This window comes from Zalophus californianus, chromosome 5 (assembly GCF_009762305.2).
Source record: "Zalophus californianus isolate mZalCal1 chromosome 5, mZalCal1.pri.v2, whole genome shotgun sequence".
Classification (NCBI taxonomy): Eukaryota; Metazoa; Chordata; class Mammalia; order Carnivora; family Otariidae; genus Zalophus; species Zalophus californianus.
The window spans coordinates 127,945,385-127,964,347 of record NC_045599.1 but is presented as its reverse complement, the minus strand read 5'-3'; the positions used below and the strand labels follow the sequence as shown (position 1 = coordinate 127,964,347).

Genomic DNA, 18,963 nt, shown 5'->3' with positions numbered 1-18,963 from the left:
TTACAAAAATACTACTTGGCCTACAGAATATGCACTCGTCCAGCACACAGAACTATATTGCCCCTTATCCTCCCCAGTCTCACAAAGCTGCCCATGGAAGAAAGAAATAAGTAGCATCATCTATGAAGTCTGTTTGAGGCAGTGACATTTTACTACAAAAGAACTGCCTGTCACTATTCTCTATCTTGTATTCTTTGTGTCTTGAAGGTTTTAGCCTCTCCAAGAATTTCCCCTTAAAATTCAGTTGGGTGGAGACAGGGGTAGGGGTTGGGGGGTGGGTGGATCATTGTAGCAACTCAAGAGTTGAACCGAAGAATCTGAGAAAAGAAAAACATATGCTGAAGGAGGATGTGTGAAATCACCAAAAATCAACATTGCCTATCTCATAATCTTGCCACCTCATATTATTTATCCCTGCAAAAAATGCAAACCCTTTTGCCTTCAGCAAACACTAGATTTCTAGTTTCAAAAAATAAGCAAAACATCTCCAAATGACAATAGTTGAAGACATGTCTTATTTTCTCCTACTGACTTAGCAATTTTCTGAGACATCAATGAAAAACCATTGTATTTGGCCATTTTTGGAGCTTTCCTCTACACCGGGACAATTAACAATAATTAAGAAAATGTAAATGGTGGCAGATTGTGATCATCCTTTTCCTGACTGTGTTTATCAGTGTTTCATTCAGCTCCCACAGTTGATCCATTAATCCAGTCGTGTTCAAATGGCTTTACAGATAATTACATTCCCAAACTCTCAATTTCCATACATTCTGTTTAGTAAAACTGATCTGCCTGAGAATATGCCTGTAGTGCTCTTTCACAATCTCCTGCCTCTTTACAAAGGACAGACAGAAGTTTTTACCCACCCAGAATCTTTTACCAGCTCATGGTTCATGACCCACAAATGTCAAAACTTCTGGGACACCAAATGAAGAAACTTTTTCAAATATCTGCATCAGTACTAAGAAAATGAATTATTCTAATGACAGTGTAGCAAAACCTTTCGTAAATCAGGTAGTTGTAAATTCTTTGCTTTTGACAAAATTGGAAGACCAAAATCAACTTGTCAGCTGATAGATCATTGAAATTAATCTTGATGAAAATTTATCATGTGAATTTTGGCATTTACTACAGAAAAAAAATCAAAGAACTGAGTGAATATTTCTATAATTTCACACTAATACTGCTACAACAAACTTCTTCCATTCTCATATATTTATTTGTATGAACAAGATTTATCAGTATTTATGTATTTAAAAATAGAAATAGGGGCATCTGGATGGCTCAGTCGGTTAAAGCATCTGCCTTCAGCTCAGTCATGATCCCAGGGTCCTGGGATCTAGCCCTGCATCAGGCTCCCTGCTCATCGGGGAGTTTGCTTATCCCTCTCCCTCTGCCACTCCCCCCTACTCATGCTCTCTCTCTCTCTCTCTCTCTCTCTCTTTCGTTCACTCTCTCTCAAACAAATAAATAAAATCTTGAAAAATAGAAATAAAACTCATGTCAAATCCTGTTTCATCCAAGCAACAAACAGTGCCCAAAGATACATGAACTGGGTGGGAAAAGACATGCCCTATATATCGTATTAGTAAGGGTATTTCTAAAAAAATTTTGCTTTCTTTGTCAATAATTATCAATAATTTTAATACATATTATTTTCTTTTTATTAACCATGCACTGAGAATACTTGTAGTGATAATGCAATCCAGAATAATGTTTTTAAATACTTTGTGCCTTATGATCATAGGAAATTAGTTTTTAACATTAATTTATCATATAATGAATACATATCTTTTTTAAAAGGTATATAATAAGTGGTCCATAAACAACATTAAAAATAAGGCTATTTACATTTTGAATTCCGACAGAAAAATGGAATAAAAATTGAAGTTTTAGGAGAAAGAGATATAAAATTTCCTACTCTTAAGAAGAGCTTATTCCTGCATTTTTAAAAGATTATTGCATTTTAGTAGAAAATTGCATTTATGTGCCATTGGACACATTCTAAAAGTGATACAATAGTCTTAATTATGTCAATGTTTACAATACAATGGCAATTACATCATTTGTAACTATTTCTCTTATAATAAGAATTTTGGATGTCAATTTAAAAATGTGCAAGGAGATTTATAGTTTTTCAAAATTCTGTTAGAAGAGCAAAGTTGTTTAACACCACTGCATTTGCCAATAGTGAGGTAATTTTGTGGCACATTGAGCAGGTTATAAGCAAGTTTGGAAAGCACAATATGCCTTGAAGGCTCAGAAGGCCCACTGGAACCATCTGCTCTTCTACCATCCAAAATGCCCAGATATACTCAGTGGTCTCTCTGGTATCTGTAAATTGTATGTGATTTCTCCTTCAAATACTTAATATACATTTTCACTCTGTTATCAAAGGATGGACAGTATTTCACTAAATCTTACCTGAAATTAATTACTCATTTTAATTTTTAAGCAATGTCATCATCACTAACAATGTGTCATTTGGAGATGGGAGTTCTTAGATGCAACAGGACGCTCTCCCAGGAGTCCCTAGTCTCAGTTTAGCCACTACCAGCTAAATGAATTTAGGCTATTCTGGTAAACTCTGCAATCTCAGTCTTTCAAACTGTAAAAGGAAGAAAATATTTGTTTTTCTACATCACTGGGTTTTTGTAAGAAAAGATGTGTTACTTCTTGCTAGTCTGCTAAAATCTATATAAAACTGAAGTCATTTTCATTATTATTATTTGACCAAAAATGATTACTGATTATTTACTATGCCTCTAGCACTATGCTAGACACTACTGGGAAACAGAGATACATGACCGAATTTCCATCCTTAAAGAGCTTCCAAACTAGTCGGAGGACATGAGAATGAGAAGGATGTTGGCATAATAAGGATAAAATAACGTATGATAAATAGCAATAGTGTTGGTTTGACATTCATCTTGCTCATTTTGTTATTCAATAAGAGAGGACATTCCCTGGCTACCACTGACCAACCACTAGAGAACATATCCCATGAACTTAAGACTATGTGTTCTGCTTTTCAGCATAAATATGAACTATAAGAAAAAGAGAGCTAGTTATGTGCTCTCTTATCATCTCAACTTCCCCCAAATTAAAGGGACTTAAATATAAAGCAAAGGTTTTTTTTTCAGTTTATGCATATATTGATATATTATTTTGAGGCTTTGGGCTTTTATGTAAGAGAAAATTCAATGAAAATGTGACACTATTTACAGAAAGTGGTCCCCTAAAATAAAAAACATAAAACAAAATGAAATTTGCTCCGTTTATTGATTCAACACATCTTTAATGAACAGTGAAAAATACTGGAGAATACCACAGAGCAAGTCTCTACCCTCATGGAGTTAATATTCTAGTGGGACAGGAGAAACAAAACAAGTAAACAAAAAATAAGGTATTTCCATTTAGAGAGTGACATGGGGGTGGGTGAGATACAAAGGTCTAGGAAAAGTCAACAGACATAGAGACCCAATATCAAGTTCAAAAGGCTTCAACCAGAAATATACTCAGTATATCCAAGTCATCGAGAAATGTGGCTGAAGCATAAGGACAGAACAGTGGGAAATGAGGTCATAGAAAAAGCTTGGGCCAGATCAAGTAGACTTTTGTAGGCTGAGGTATAGAGTTAGACTTTTATTCTAAGTGCACTGGGAAGCCATTGGAATATTTTAAGCAAGAAAGTGATATTACTTGGCATATGTTTTTAAAATATCATTCTGGCAGATTTGTTGATATGGAAATGGGTGAGAATAATCTGATCAATATGTCCTCAAAAACAAACAAAAAACAGCCTCAACAAAAGAGGTCAAGAGGAAAGATGGGAGAGAGGATGGAGTAAGGAATGAGACACCAAGAGAAATGACTGAGGTAGAATACAATGTCAGTCCAGTCCACGGTGCCATTACAAAAGCAGTTTGTCCTTAGAAATGGATCTTCCTTTTCTTACTTCTTTCTCCCCCTTACTCAAGATTCCTTAGGTACTCCCCTCTGACCTTATTTGTCTTCTAGCTGTCCAAATGTCCCCACTACTCATATCTAATGTGCCAAATTAATCAACTATTTTTTCTCTGAGCCCCATTAAAAAAAAAAAGTTTATTCTCTCAATGAAGTTTTCTTCAGCAAGGTGTTAAAAGGAAAGGACTCTGATTTTACTAACACTAAAATGACAGTCCTCTAACAACTCCAAGTATCTATGCATCTTAAAAGCTTGTTAAAATACATGAATAGCAATTGAGAAAGTTTACATAACTATGTAAGGAATTTTTTTTTTAAGATTTTCATTTATTTATTTGAGAGAGTGAGAAGGCGGGGAGGAGGAGAAAGCAGAGGCAGAGGGAGAAGCTGGCTCCCTGCTGAGCAAAGGGCCTGATGTGGGACTTGATCCCAGGACCCTGGGATTATGATCTGAGCCCAAGGCAGATGCTTAACTGACTGAGCCACCCAGATGCCCCTATGTAATGAATTTTAGACAGTATGAAAGAATGGCAGTAATAGCAAGAATGTGATGAGGGGCACTCTCTCTATATAATCCACCTCTATCTATTACAGTATCTAGCATAGGGCTTAATATATAAATATTTAGGAGAGAATGAATTAATATATTTTATACAATGTATTGATTTATTGAAGAATAAGAGCACCTGTTCTCCTTATAATGTGATTATTTCAGTATATTTCTCTGCTTTTAGTTCCAGAAAACAGAAAAATGTAGTTAAAGAAATTATACTGTTCTACCAAAAAAGAAAGCTATTAATGCCTGACTACCTCACCTAAGGAAGAGTTCAACTAACACTATTCTATGCCATTGATAGCCGAAATTAGTGACTCAATAAATCATAAGTTTAAAATGTAAAGCAAATTATAATGCTAGTAATTTTTAAGACATGAAGAGATAAATAAGGAAAGGGAGTTAGGTTGAAAAAATTTTAAGTCAGCACAGTGATGTCTCATGTGCAAAGTACTATGGGGAAAGGAAAAGATACTCCAAATTCATTTGGAGATTAACTGTATATTTAGACAGCCCTGATCATCTTGCAATGACCTATTCAGCAGCACTTACATTCTGAGAGGCACATGGATTCACATAACTACTTATCAGCCAATTCCTTTCATAATTATAGACTCAGACCAGACACTTGTTATTCCTACCAAGATGCTTTAAGTGATCACCTGGTGCAAATCAACAGGAGACATTAGCTCACATTTGGAAGTGTTTCCAAAATAATCACTCCTCATTTTTCAGGATCATCTGGGAAGAAAGAAAGCCACATAAATTTTGATACACCTGATACTTAATGCTAAAATATGTTCTATTTATTTTCTAATATAGTAAAACATTTGACTGCTCTCCAACAGAGGACATGGTCATAAATGGAGCTTTTCTTGATTCAAATCATGATTACAAATATCATTCATTTTACTGTAACATCCTCAATGATGAAGTATGAAGTATGATTTCCTCCTGTACTCATTACTCCAAATACCTTTTCCTCTCATTTGACAGTAGCTATAAAGAGCAGACCTTCCTTTTTACCACCATCTAATTTGCTGTTTTTAGTTACCAATAAATTAGGATATCATGTTATCACTGATCATTTTTATGAGAAAGTCATCATAAATTCAAACCAGTATTCTTCTTAAAAAAAATTCAAACCAGTATTTCCAAATATATAACTACAGAGCTTTTTTACTTCCTCGATTTTATGTTTTTATCTCTTTATCTTATACTAAAAATACTGATTTAGTAATGACATTAACATATTTATTAGTGTTATCTTACTATATATTATACACACGTACACACACATATATAAAGATTGGTTCAAAATAACAGTAGTTGGGCACCTGGGTGGCTCAGTCAGTTAAGCATCTGCCTTAGGCTCAGGTCATGATCCTGGGGTCCTGGGATTGAGCCCTGGGTCAGGCTCCCTGCTAAGTGGGGAATCTCCTTCTCCCTCTGCCCCCTCCACTTTTGCTCTCTCTCTCTCTCAAATAAATAAATCTTTTAAAAAATAACAGTATTAATATTATTATTACAATATGATTACTAAAGGCAGTTTAAATTTTTTTTTGCACTTTATTTTGGCCATAGGATATATCCCACTAGCAGTGCATAGTCAAATTATTGTTTTAAAATTACTTGAAATCAACTCCTCTCAATGTGACTAAGCCAGCAATGCAAAAGTAGGTACATTATGTTTCATTTTACTTGTGATTTTAGGGACTTTTTTCTTTAATTCTGTTAATTACATAAAACATTTCAGTGGTTAGGCTGAGTTCGATCTATGAAACTATGTACATTCAGAGGTTTCTAGTTTCTATCCCTACTGTCTCTAATCTCTTCCTTCCTTCCCACTAAACATTTTTATTAATTTCTGGTTTATCCTTCCATTTTTCTTTATTCTTTTCTTAAACTTTATTTTCAAATAATTTTCAGTTTTCAGAAAAGTTGCAAAGATAGCAGAGAGAGGTCTATATGCCCTTCATCGAGCTTTCCCCAATGTTGACATCTCACATAACCATCATGCATTTGTCAAAAATGAGAAATTAACAACTGGCACAACACTAACAACTAAATTAGAGACTTTTACTCATATTTCACTAGTTTTTCCATTAACATCCTCTTTCTGTTCCAGGACCTAATCGAGGATATCTCATTTCATTTAGGTCATTTTTATAAAAGTAAGGTAGCTAGAATATATTTTTATTATACATTTATTTATATACCTCTTTCTTAGATAAAAGGGAATACTATACACATTTGTCTTTTCTTTTTTATTTTATTTTTTTAAAGATTTTATTTATTTATTTGATAGAGAGAGACACAGTAAGAGAGGAAATACAAGCAGGGGGAGTGGGAAATGGAGAAGCAGGCTTCCTGCGGAGCAGGGAGCCCAATGCGGGGCTCGATCCCAGAACCCTGGGACCATGACCTGAGCCAAAGGCAGACGCTTAATGACTGAGCCACCCAGGTGCCCCTTCTTTTTCATTTTTTAAATTAACAGTATATCCTGAAAGTTATTCCACAGTAGTATATATAACTATTCTTCATTCCTTTTTATACTAGTTTGTATTCTATTGTATAGATATGCTATAGTTTAATGTCATCTATACACAAAAATTTTAGCTGTTCAATAATAAACTTAATCACTGTGGTGAACTTTTTTGAATAAAATGGTAAATTACTGAAAAAGTCATGTCCAGAACCTAATGATTAAAAACCCTAAGTGTAAGTGATCACATGACTAAACCTTACAAAAGAAGTTGATACAACACTATTTGAATAAGTATTGAATCATATTTGAATGATTCACTATTGAATAAGTACAAATCACTATTTTGTACTTATCACTATTGAATAAGTACAAATAACTTTTTTCTTTTACTGCACATGGATCTCTTCTTAGAATAATGCTTCTAAATCCATAAAATAAAATGCATAAAGTTAAAAATAAAACCAATTATAATGAAATACACTTATCAAATCACTAAATTTGTGAAATAGTAATATGTATGCATCTTCTTTTTTCCAGGTTTTAGAACTTTTTATTGCATATTAAAAAAATTGTGCATTCCAATAATTAAAATCATTTGAACAAAAAAAAATGGCACTCTGATTAAACTGCATTTTACAGCCTGCAGGACACCCCGGACCAGCTTGGTTTTCACTCTCGATTTCACTGTCATCCCACCCAGCTTCTTCCTTCACCAACATGCAAGTTCTTTTCCTTCCCTGCCAGCCAGACAGGCAGATGGGAGAGGCAGGCGCCTCTAAATTGTCAGTAGTTCTCGATTCTTTGATGTGAAAAGGGGCAGCACAGTCATTTAAACTTGATCCAACCACTTTGCATCTACAAAGTTAAACAGCTAAAAGAAGTAAAATAAGAAGGCAATGCTTGTGGAACGCACAGTGCATATTGGCAGCGCACGCCTGATTATGATTCGCCTGCTTGCTTCTCCTGTTCAATCGTTTCTTTTGAAGGCAGTGGATTTTTCTCTTGCGTTTCTGTCTTCTTCAATTTTGACTTATCAAATTTCTCAATCTCAGCCATATCAGGTTTGTCAGACATGGTTGCAGAGGAAGTGGAGCGAGGTGCATGTGCAAGTGAAGTCCGGTCTGTTCAGTGGCCACTGCTGAATCTATGTGTGCATCTTTATTGATGCATTCAATAACAAGATCTAGTAGCAGTCTAATAACTATCAATTCAAAGTAATCATGAATATAAATCATGTTTCAAACTTTCTGTAAATTTTATAATGTGACATGAAAATATTGTTACTCCTATTGTTGACAGTTTCATATTGGTATTGCCATTATTGCTGTGGTTTGTAGCTTACATTTTTAATTGAAGGAAATGTAAAATTTCAGTTAAAGGTTAATGAAAATAAAGACAAAATTGTTCCTCATTCAAGTTCACAGAACCCCCTTTTCTCCCCATAGACCCCAAGTTATGAACTTCTGCCTTAATGTCAAGAAAGAGCAATGAAAGAAAATACTACCTAGGTATTTTGCTAGTTTGCTATTTTAAGAAAAGCAGGAAATTACTGTTTATTGAACATCCATTATTTTTTAGGATAGATAGATGAGGGTTTATATATATACACAGGTACAGGTACGGCCATTAATTTCATATGTGTATATATGTAAGTATATGTATATGTATGTGTAGGTATATATGTATGTATAAACATATATATAATAAAGTTGAATCCCCACAAAACCCAATGAGTCTAACAGAAGTTTAGTAACTTTTCCATTAGTAAGGACAGTCAGAAATCAAGGTTTATATGATGTCCACTATCTCATGAAGCCTTATATAGCAACATACCAGGAGTATTTGCCCTTTAATAGAGAAAGTCTACAGGAAACTGTTAGAAACAAAAGGAGGAGAGGGAGAAAGAATTGCTCTAGTGGTAAAATTTCAGATATGAGAAATGATCCAGAAAGGATATTCTTCTGGGTTTATTCCTTTCTTAAAATCCTTCAGATCACTTTGCTATTTTATACATGTGTAAGATCAGCCTCACACACTATCTTTGATTATCTTCCATGAGAGTGCCTTCTCTATTGCCAACACTCTCTGAATATTTCAATTAAAGGAATGAAATACATATAGAACAATATGGTAGCTTTTAAAGATCTCTCTCAGTAATCACTGCCATGTTTTAGTCACATGAGGTTGTTCCTTACTACCATGTTAGAGTAAGGTTGTATATTTAGAGCTCAGAGATCCCAAATGGTGAAACTTGAAAAGCTGGCATTCTATAAGACAGGACTGGATACACAGTGAGTATTGGAATGCAGGCATGTGATTAATCTCTCCTGGCTATAGCTGATTCAGCACACACTCGATCTCATAGGCACAGTCACACGTCTACTCACGGCTCATGTTCCATAAGTGAATGCCTGACATGCACATCTCACCTGAGATATCCAACTGGTGCAGTACTGAATAATATGGCATCAGCCTTATCAAGAAATATCCACATATCCTCTTTAAAGCTGGTTTACTAAACTAACGCTACTAATCCATTAGGTTATAAGCACCAAAAATTCTGAAAAACCCCATAGTCTTCATTTCTTTATTACTTACAACACTATTTTAGCAGCCAAAATGTTTGCATAATAGGTGTTTTGCAGACAGCTTCATTTCATATTTGAATTTTTTAAGTCCATGAGGTGCTTAGCATGGGAAAAAAATTTTTTTGTCCCAGGCTAATTATGTATCCAAATTGAACTATAGCCTGTTGACTTCAGCCTTTGCTTACAAAAGGGATAAAACTCTAGGGAAAAAAGCCAAGTTCTGTCCACTGGCCAAGTCAAAACGAGTAGTCCCCAGAGCTAGTCATCACAGAAAGTCTGCCTGCCAAATGCTTCACACTCTTTTCTTTGGCTGCTGTTCATAGCTTGAGTTTGTTCCAGGACACATGGCCTCATGTCAGTAGCTCACCCTACCACTCACTAACCTTCTGCACAAATCACCTCCTCTACTTCATCAACATTATACTTCCTTGTCCCCTGTGGTAGATTGTTTGCAGGAATGACCACAATTCCTCCCATCTCATATGCCCTTTTGTAGTGTGTGACTTTGCCCCTCTTCCCATCAAGAGATGGAATCTATTTTCCTTCTGCTTGAATCTAGGCTGGCCCTGTGACTTGCTTTGACCAGAGAATGCAGTAGAAGTAATACCATGTGACTTCAAGGACAAGGCCTTCAGAGACCTTACAGTTTTCATATTTCTCTCTCTTGGAACAATGAGACTACCATACATTAAAGAAGTCCAATCTCACCAAATGGAGGACGAGAGGCCACTTGAAGGAGGACAAAGGTGCCCCAGCTTATTGCTAATATCAATTGCCAAAAGTATTAGGGAGGAGATCTTGGGCCTCCAGCCCCAATCAAGTCATCATAAAAAGGCAATCATGTGATCCCAGTCAAGACCAGCGGAAAAACCATCCAGATTACCAATCCAGAGAATTTTGAGAAATAATTAATAGTTGTGGTTTCAAACTACTAAGTTTTGGGGTGGTGTGTTCACAGCAATAAATAACTGAAAAACTCTCTTTAGCAATCCTTCCTCAGCAACAGTTATCCAGCATCAATCTTTTGTTCAACAGGAAGAAAATCTCAGTCCTTATCAATACTTTTTTTTTACATAATGGTTGCTTTTCATGCCAAGTTATGGACAATCCAAAGATAGGGATATGGTCTGTGTGATTAGGAAATTCCTCAAATAGCTAGCTGGAAATAAATAAGTGACAGAAAACACTGAGTGTTTAAGATAGAAATAAGAAATATAGGTATTAAAGTAAAGAAGACCTAGACTGGAATAGCAACTCCACCACTTTTAAGAACTGTATTAACAGGAATTAACAGAAGTTCCTTCCAGCACATACAAGTCATCTTTCTACCTAAGCTGAAAAAATGGAGTTTTGTAGAGCTTGACTATGAGGACTACCAGCCTGTCATAGAAAGAGTCTTGAGTCCTTTATTTCCTAAACATTTTTTTTCCTTTTCCATTCTTGGTCTTTTGTCAACTTCACAACTCACATTACCAATACATAAGATAGAGATTATTTACCAGGCTCTATATGCTATTTATGAACCTCATAAATGGTAAGCAAAATTAGGGGGCAGAAGGTATAATGTTTTAATCAGATTCTCAAACAAGTCTTTTGACACCTCCCCAACCCCTCCAAAAGAGTAAGAAACACTGATTTAGAAAGTAAAATGCCACTTAAAAACAAAGGTTTTTTTTTTTAAATAGCATCTATTTAAATGTTTCACTTGAGAAGTAGTAACTCATTTATTTCAGGAAAAGTCATTAATTTTTCAAGGGATAAACCAATATGAAAGGGCACCTTTCACACAAATAACAAGCATACAAATTATGCAATCAGAACATCTGGAATCCGGAAGATCTAATGCTTAAAAACAAATTCTTATGAGGACTTCCTTCCAGGAAGGTGGAGTATATGCACTTTTCCCTATCTATTCCTCTCACTAAATACAATACAAAACCTTTAATATTATATATAAAACAAACATAAGACTGAAAGGTGAAGAAAAGAAGGCAGATGGGCTAGGAACCTCAGGACCCAAGTAACAACATGGTGGTGGGTTCCTACATTTTCTTTTTGCCTCATAATATTCCAGACTTGGAGCTGAAAAAGTCAGCAACCCAGAAACACCGATGAATAAAACAGACATAAACAACAATAGCAGCCTGCTGTTTAGCCAAAGGTCCAGGAAAGGAGCAGTCTAACAAGACAAAAAATGTTTAAAAAATAAACATCACACAAAATAAGAACCACAGAAGAAACTGACCCCACCCACCCTCAACCCCAACCCCACCAGCAAAGGACAAGTGAGGATCTTAGACTTCTACCAGGCTGGAATACACCAGGCTGGAATAAGGCATCCTAATACTCACCACCCACTTACTTATCAGAGAAGTAAGTAGAGAACTGGAACATTTATCCCTGTGGGCAGTAATGAGCCACCCTCTCATGCACACATTCCCATGGTGTCAGTGGAGACCACATGGGGAGCATGGACTTCAATCGCCACCCAGCAGGAATAGGATACCCCTCTCTCTTCCTACTAGAGTGATATCCTAGAGGAAAGTAAGGATTTACACTACTTTCCAGGAGAAATGAGGCCACCCCGCTCTCTATGTGTTGTCAGTGGTGGTCACATAGAGAGCAGTAAGGAGGCTTCCCATCCAGGAAGATATCTATAGATCTATGAGATCTATAGAGAGCTGGAACTTCCATTCCTGCTCAGTAGAAATAAGGAGTATTCTCCCTTGAGTACCAAAGGAGCCAGAGTAAAGAACCTAGATGGACTTCTACCCCCACCTGGCATTAAGGAGGTGGCACCCCTCCTTCCCTTGGTGTCTGAGAAAACCACCTGAGATTTAAATAAGATCTAGACTCTCTTAACATACCAAATAGCCAGGTTTCAACTGACAATCAGTTATCATACCAAGAACCAGGAAAATCTAAAACGGACTAAAAAAGTATAAACAGATGGCAATATGAAGATGATAGCAATCTTAGAATTACCTAACAAAAAACAACCATAATAAAAAATGTTTCAATGAGCAATCACAAATACACTCAAAACAAAATAGAAAGTCCTAACAAAGAGAAAGTCTTAGCAAAGAATAGAAGATATAAATAAGAACCAAATGGATGGTTGAGTAATATTCCATTGTATATATATATATACGTTTAAAAATTGAGTTGTCTTTTTATTGTTGAGTTGTAAGAGTTCTTGATATACTCTGGATAATAAACTCTTATCAGATAAAAAAACAGATGGAATAAATTTGAGCCTATAAAATTAAAAAAGAAAAGAAAAGAAATGATAAAAGAAGGAACCTTGGAACATCAGGAATGAAAAAAGAACCCAGTAAGCAAAAACATGAATAAATACACTCTTCCTCTTAGGTTTCCTAAATTATGTTTGATAGTTGAAGCAAAATGTATAACACTATCTGATGTGATTCAAAATGTATGTACAGGAAATATTTAAGACTATTATACTGCAAATGAGGGAAGGTAACTATATTGTAAATGAAGGAGGTAAGGTTTCTATACTTCATTCAAACTGGTAAAATGATGGCACCAGTAGACTGTGATGACCAATGTATATGTAATAGAATATCTAAATTATTAAAAAAGCTAAACAAAGAGATACACTCAAAAACACCATAGGATATAATAAAAAGGAACAAATTATTGATAAATGCAACAAGCTGGGCATATGTCCAGAGAATTATGCTGAGTGAAAAAAAAAGCTGATCTCTAAATGTTATAAACTGTATTATTCCATTTACAGAACATTAGATATATAACAAAATTATAGAAATGGAGAACAGATTAGTGGTTGCCAGAGGTTAAGGACACGTAAAGGGCAGGAAGATATGGCTATTATATGCCTATTAAAAAGGACAACATCAGAAAATTTTATGGTGATGGTAATGTTCTATGTCTTCACTGTATCAGTGTCAATATCCTGATTGTGATACTGAATGCTAGTTTTCTAAGATGTTACCATTGAGGGGAATGGGGTAAAAAGTACATAAGATCTCCCTATATTATTTGCAACTACTGCATATGGATCTACAATTATTTCAGAATAAAAGTTTAACTTTAAAATTCCACAAAGGTGAGCAAAAATAAATAAATAAATTCTTCTTGAAGAATTACTATCGTCTTTTAGTTTACTTCTCTTTCTGAGCCAAATTCAGTATCAACATTGACTGAAATCTTATGAAAAGTCCTCAGCTCCATATAAAACTAGGCATACTTGGCTAAAGTAAGAACAAGATAGTAGTAAGCAAATTTTAAAAACCTCAGACTAAATTCTGTCTCTTCAACTTTTATTGAAATTTATTTATTTATTTTTATTTAATTAACATATAATGTATTATTTGTTTCGGGGTACAGGTTTGTAATTCATCAGTCTTATATAATACCCACTGCTCATTACAACACATACCCTCCCCACTGTCCATCACCCAGTTTCCCTATCCCCCCACCCCCTCCCCTCCAGCAACCCTCAGTTATTTCCCTCTCTGGTTTCATCTTGTTTCATTTTTTCCTCTCTTCCCCTATGATCCTCTGCCTTGTTTCTTAAATTCCACATATCAGTCAGATCATATGATAATTGTCTTTCTCCAATTGACTTATTTCGCTTAGCATACTACCCTCTAGTTCCATCTACATTGCTGCAAATGGCAAGATTTCATTTTTTGGTGGCTGCATAATATTCCTCTCTCTCTCTCTCTCTCTCTCTCTCTCTGTGTGTGTGTGTGTGTGTGTGTGTGTGTGTGTGTGTGTGTGTGTATCACATCTTCTTTATCCATTCGTCTATCGATGGACATCTGGGCTCTTCCCATAGTTTGGCTACTGTGGACATTGTAGCTATAAACATCGAGGTGCAGGTGTCCCTTCGGATCACTACATTTGTATCTTTGGGGTATATACCCAGTAGTGCGATTGCTTGGTTGTAGGGTAGCTCTATTTTCAACTTTTTTTTTTAAGATTTTATTTGTTTATTTGAGAGAGACAGAGATAACGACAGAGAGCACAAGCAGGGAAGAGAGGGAGAAGCAGGTTCCCTGCTGAGCAGGGAGCCCGATGTGGGACTCGATCCCAGGACCCTAGGATCATGACCTGAGCCAAAGACAGACGCTTAATGGACTGAGCCACCCAGGTGCCCTATTTTCAACTTTCTGAGGAACCTTCATACTGTTTTCCAGAGGGCTACACCAGTTTGCATTCCCACCAACAGTGTAGGAGGGTTCCTCTTTCTCCACATCCTTGCCAACATCTGTCATTTCCTGACTTGTTAATTTTAGCCATTCTGACGGGTGTGAGGTGGTATCTCATTGTGGTTTTGATTTGTATTTCTCTGATGCCAAGTGATGTGGAGCATTTATTCATGTGCCTGTTGGCCATTTGTATGTCTTTCTTGGAGAAATGTCTGTTCATGTCCTCTACCCATTACTTGACTGGATTATTTGATTTTTTGGGCACTGGGTTTGATAAGATCTTTATATATTTTGGATACTAGCCCTTTATCTGATAAGACATTTGCAAATGTCTTCTCCCATTCCGTAGGTTGTCTTTTAGTTTTGTCGACTGTTTCCTTTGCTGTGCAAAAGTTTGTATCTTGATGAAGTTCCAATAGCTCATTTTTACTTTTGTTTCCCTTGCCTTTGAAGACATGTCTAGTGAGAAGTTGCTGCAGCCAAGGTCAAAGAATTTGCTGCCTTTGTTCTCCTCTAGGATTTTGATGGATCCCTGTCTCACATTTAGGTCTTTCAACCATTTGGAGTTTATTTTTGTGTATGGTGTAAGAAAGTGGTCCAGTTTCATTCTTCTGTATGTGGCTGTCCAATTTTCCCAACACCATTTGTTGAAGAGACTGTCTTTTTTCCATTGGATATTCTTTCCTGCTTTGTCGAAGATGAGTTGACCATAGAGTTGAGGGTCCATTTCTGGGCTCTCTATTCTGTTCCATTGATCTATGTGTCTGTTTTTGTGCCAGTACCATACTGTCTTGATGATTACAGCTTTGTAATATAGCTTAAAGTCCAGAATTTTGATGCCACCAGTTTTGGTTTTCTTTTTCAACATTACCTTGGCTATTCGGGGTCTTGTCTGGTTCCATACAAATTTTTGGATTATTTGTTCCAGTTCTGTGAAAAAAGTTGATGGTATTTTGATAGGAATTGCATTGAATGTGTAGATTGTTTTAGGTAGCATAGACATTTTAACAATATTTGTTCTTCTAATCCATGAGCATGGAACATTTTTCCATTTCTTTGTGTCTTCCTCAATTTCTTATGATTATTCTATAGTTTTCTGAGTACAGATCCTTTGCTTCTTTGGTTAGGTTTATTCTTAGGTATCGTATTTTAAAACAAATACTAGAAGTTCCACCATGGAAAGCAGTCTAGAGCACTGTTTTGAGAGTCCTAAACAGGACTCTCCTTGCTTATGTGCTATCATAGTTTATGTCTGGAAACAATAAAGGCAGTAAAATTCTACCAGGTAAGCTACACCTGCCATTACAACTCTTAATTGCAAACCAGTTCTACCTCCATAGGGTGGGCCCAAAGTCATTAGGTGATTCTCTACCCTTAAACTCAGTCACTGGACTTGTAAATACCATTTTCATCCATCATCCACCTAAAATTTTCAATGGTTTTCTTCTTCCTATAGGAAAAAGTGCAAACTTCTTAGTCTAATTCATAAGGCCACCATTTAGCCCCCAGCCACGTCTCTGACTGCTCTTCTACTTGTCCCCACAAAAAACCATTCACCTTAGCCAGAATGGTCTGTTCATTTATCCCAAATTTCTGTTCATTTTTCTGCCTCTCTGTCTTTTTATCACACTACTTCCCCTACCTAGAGAGCTTCCCACTCCTCCTCTCTACTTCACTAAGTTCTACTCTTCTTTCAAGACCCACCTCCACTCTGAAGCCTTAGAGATGTCTCTGTCCACTAAACCTCTTTTCTTTCTGCCATTAAGTCATTTTTCCACATTTTATTTTCCAACATATGTATTTTTTGTTATTTATGGTTTTTGTGCCTAAATCCTCTCTCCCTCTTTAGCCTGCAAAATACTCAAATGGTCTTTTATCTCTATAGATCTCTGAAAAAAAGAAAAACACACACACACATATGTTTATGTTGATGATGGCAAAGATTTTAATATTAGATCTTGTGTGGAAATAACTTGCTCTCCTTCTGGACTTCAAATTCTTCAAAAACAAAATGAGGAAGGTGAATTAGACCAGTAGTTCTTAATCAGGGGTATACATTAAACTCATCTGGGACATCTTTGAAAACAAACATGTCTAAGTTCATCTGTCCTCAAAAGATACAGATTTAGTATGTCTGTGGTGGTCTTGGATTCTGAATTTTAATATTCACCCAAACAGCTCCCTACTCTACTTGAGAACCACTGTATTGGATGATCTCTAAAATCTCTTCCAGGTAATATTATGTTGACTTTGTGTTTTCATTAAAATACATTTTTGTTCCAGTAGCTTTAAATTGGTAGTCTATCTCAGTTTACCTGATTGTGTATTTAATAAAGGCATAAGAATCAGAATTATCTATAGGTATAAAACATTAAACTCTAAACTGAAAAACATTCTAATTTAGTGAAGTGTTATGGTTAGTGTCAAGCTCTGGAGTTCCTTCTACTAGGGCTCAGATCTCAGATCTGCCACTTATTAGCTATGTGACCTTAAAAAAATGACTTAAACCCTCTCAGTTTCTCTCTACATTTATAAAATGGGGACAATGTTAATACCAACCTTACAGGGCTACTGTGAGGAATAAGTTAGTTAATACATGTAAAGCAATCTTATTTAGTTCCCAGAACATATTAAGCTCCAAATGTACTTTAACTGCTGCTGAATATAAATCTTTACAATCCCATTCACTTGTAGATATCCTACAACAATGGCTCCCAACTTACAGTTTGGGGGAAACTCCAGAGAAACTGCATCTAAATCCCTAAGTGCAGGTAGTACTATCTCTTAATTGAATACATAATATATTGTGCTCATAGAAGTGCTTCTACTGGGGCGCCTGGGTGGCTCAGTTGGTTAAGCGACTGCCTTCGGCTCAGGTCATGATCCTGGAGTCCCGGGATCAAGTCCCACATCGGGCTCCCTGCTCAGCAGGGAGTCTGCTTCTCCCTCTGACCCTCTCCCCTCTCATGCTCTCTCTCTGTCTCATTCTCTCTCTCAAATAAATAAATAAATAATCTTTTTTAAAAAAGTGCTTCTATTTTTCAAATATATGTGTATGTTTTATGACTAATAAACTACTCACTCAAGTAAAGAGTGCAACTGAATTTAGAGTTGTTTTTTTGTCATTATATATTTTCATAGTCAACACACATTAGAAATATAACTATTATCATGCAAAGTTTCTTCAATTTATTTTCTCCATTTTAAATGTTTCAAACAGACCAGGAACACTACTCACAGAATATCAAATTACTATCATCATCACTTCCTAAAACTATTCACCATTCTGTCTCAGAGTTTAGGTAAAGTGACTTACAGTCACAACAATGATACACAGGAAAAAAGGTTTACCAATAAAACCATAAAAGAGAATATATAAACTGCTATTTATTTTTATTTTGAAAGGGACAGATTTGAAGAAAGAAAAGGAAAAATATGACTATTGTATAATGTGCTATCCAATAAAACTCTTACAGTCTTTCAAGCACATCTTAGTGACCCCCTGGAATTCACAATTCAATAACTAAACACTTGAAGAAAGAAAAACCAAAGATATTAGCGTTATGTTGCCATATCATTGCTTCCATAATTTTTGTGCAGGCATCTCAGGAAATAGACAAAGCTGAATGCACAACTCTTTCTTGTTTAAGTGAACAAAGGGCAAGGTGAGGAGGTACACAGCTCTCTGTTAAGTATGTTCTGGCATCTTGCAAATGGAAAAAAAATTATAAATAACCAAGACATAAATTTAGAAGAAGAAAAATTAACTTTTTTTGACAGGAAAAAACGATGAGTAAGCTGGATTTCTATAAAATTGTTTTAGAAAACCAGATTTTTACTCCATTTTCTACTTAATTTTCACATATTTTTTTTTCAGTGCAATATTGTAAGACAGGCAAAATATCACTTAAATCCATTTTTAAGAAATGAAGAACTTCATTTACAGAGAGTTTGATTACACACGATTGTCCAGTTGCCCAATGCACCCTTGCTCTAGAGCTTAATGGTGAAAAGGAAGTTCACACTAGTCTAAATATTCCATCCTGCTTATGGGATTCTATTTTATTTGCTTGTTTGGTTGGTTGGTTGGTTAGTTAGCTATTTGGTAAATGCAAAGTGATCCTGCAAATTCTCTTTTAGTTTTGATACCCAAGGCAGACCATC

At 35.7% G+C, this 18,963-nt stretch overlaps 1 protein-coding gene across 1 annotated transcript; it reads right to left on the bottom strand.

Annotated features, from left to right (window-relative positions):
* Window positions 1-7,949: 7,949 nt before the first annotated feature.
* On the bottom strand, window positions 7,950-8,084 carry LOC113929607 (thymosin beta-4). Its single transcript, XM_027606625.1, has one exon. It carries the CDS (start codon window positions 8,082-8,084, stop codon window positions 7,950-7,952), a length of 135 nt encoding a protein of 44 aa, XP_027462426.1.
* Window positions 8,085-18,963: the final 10,879 nt, after the last annotated feature.

Coding starts and splice junctions, on each gene's coding strand:
- LOC113929607 (XM_027606625.1), bottom strand. CDS start 8,084: ATGTCTGACAAACCTGATATGGCTGAGATTGAGAAATTTGATAAGTCA.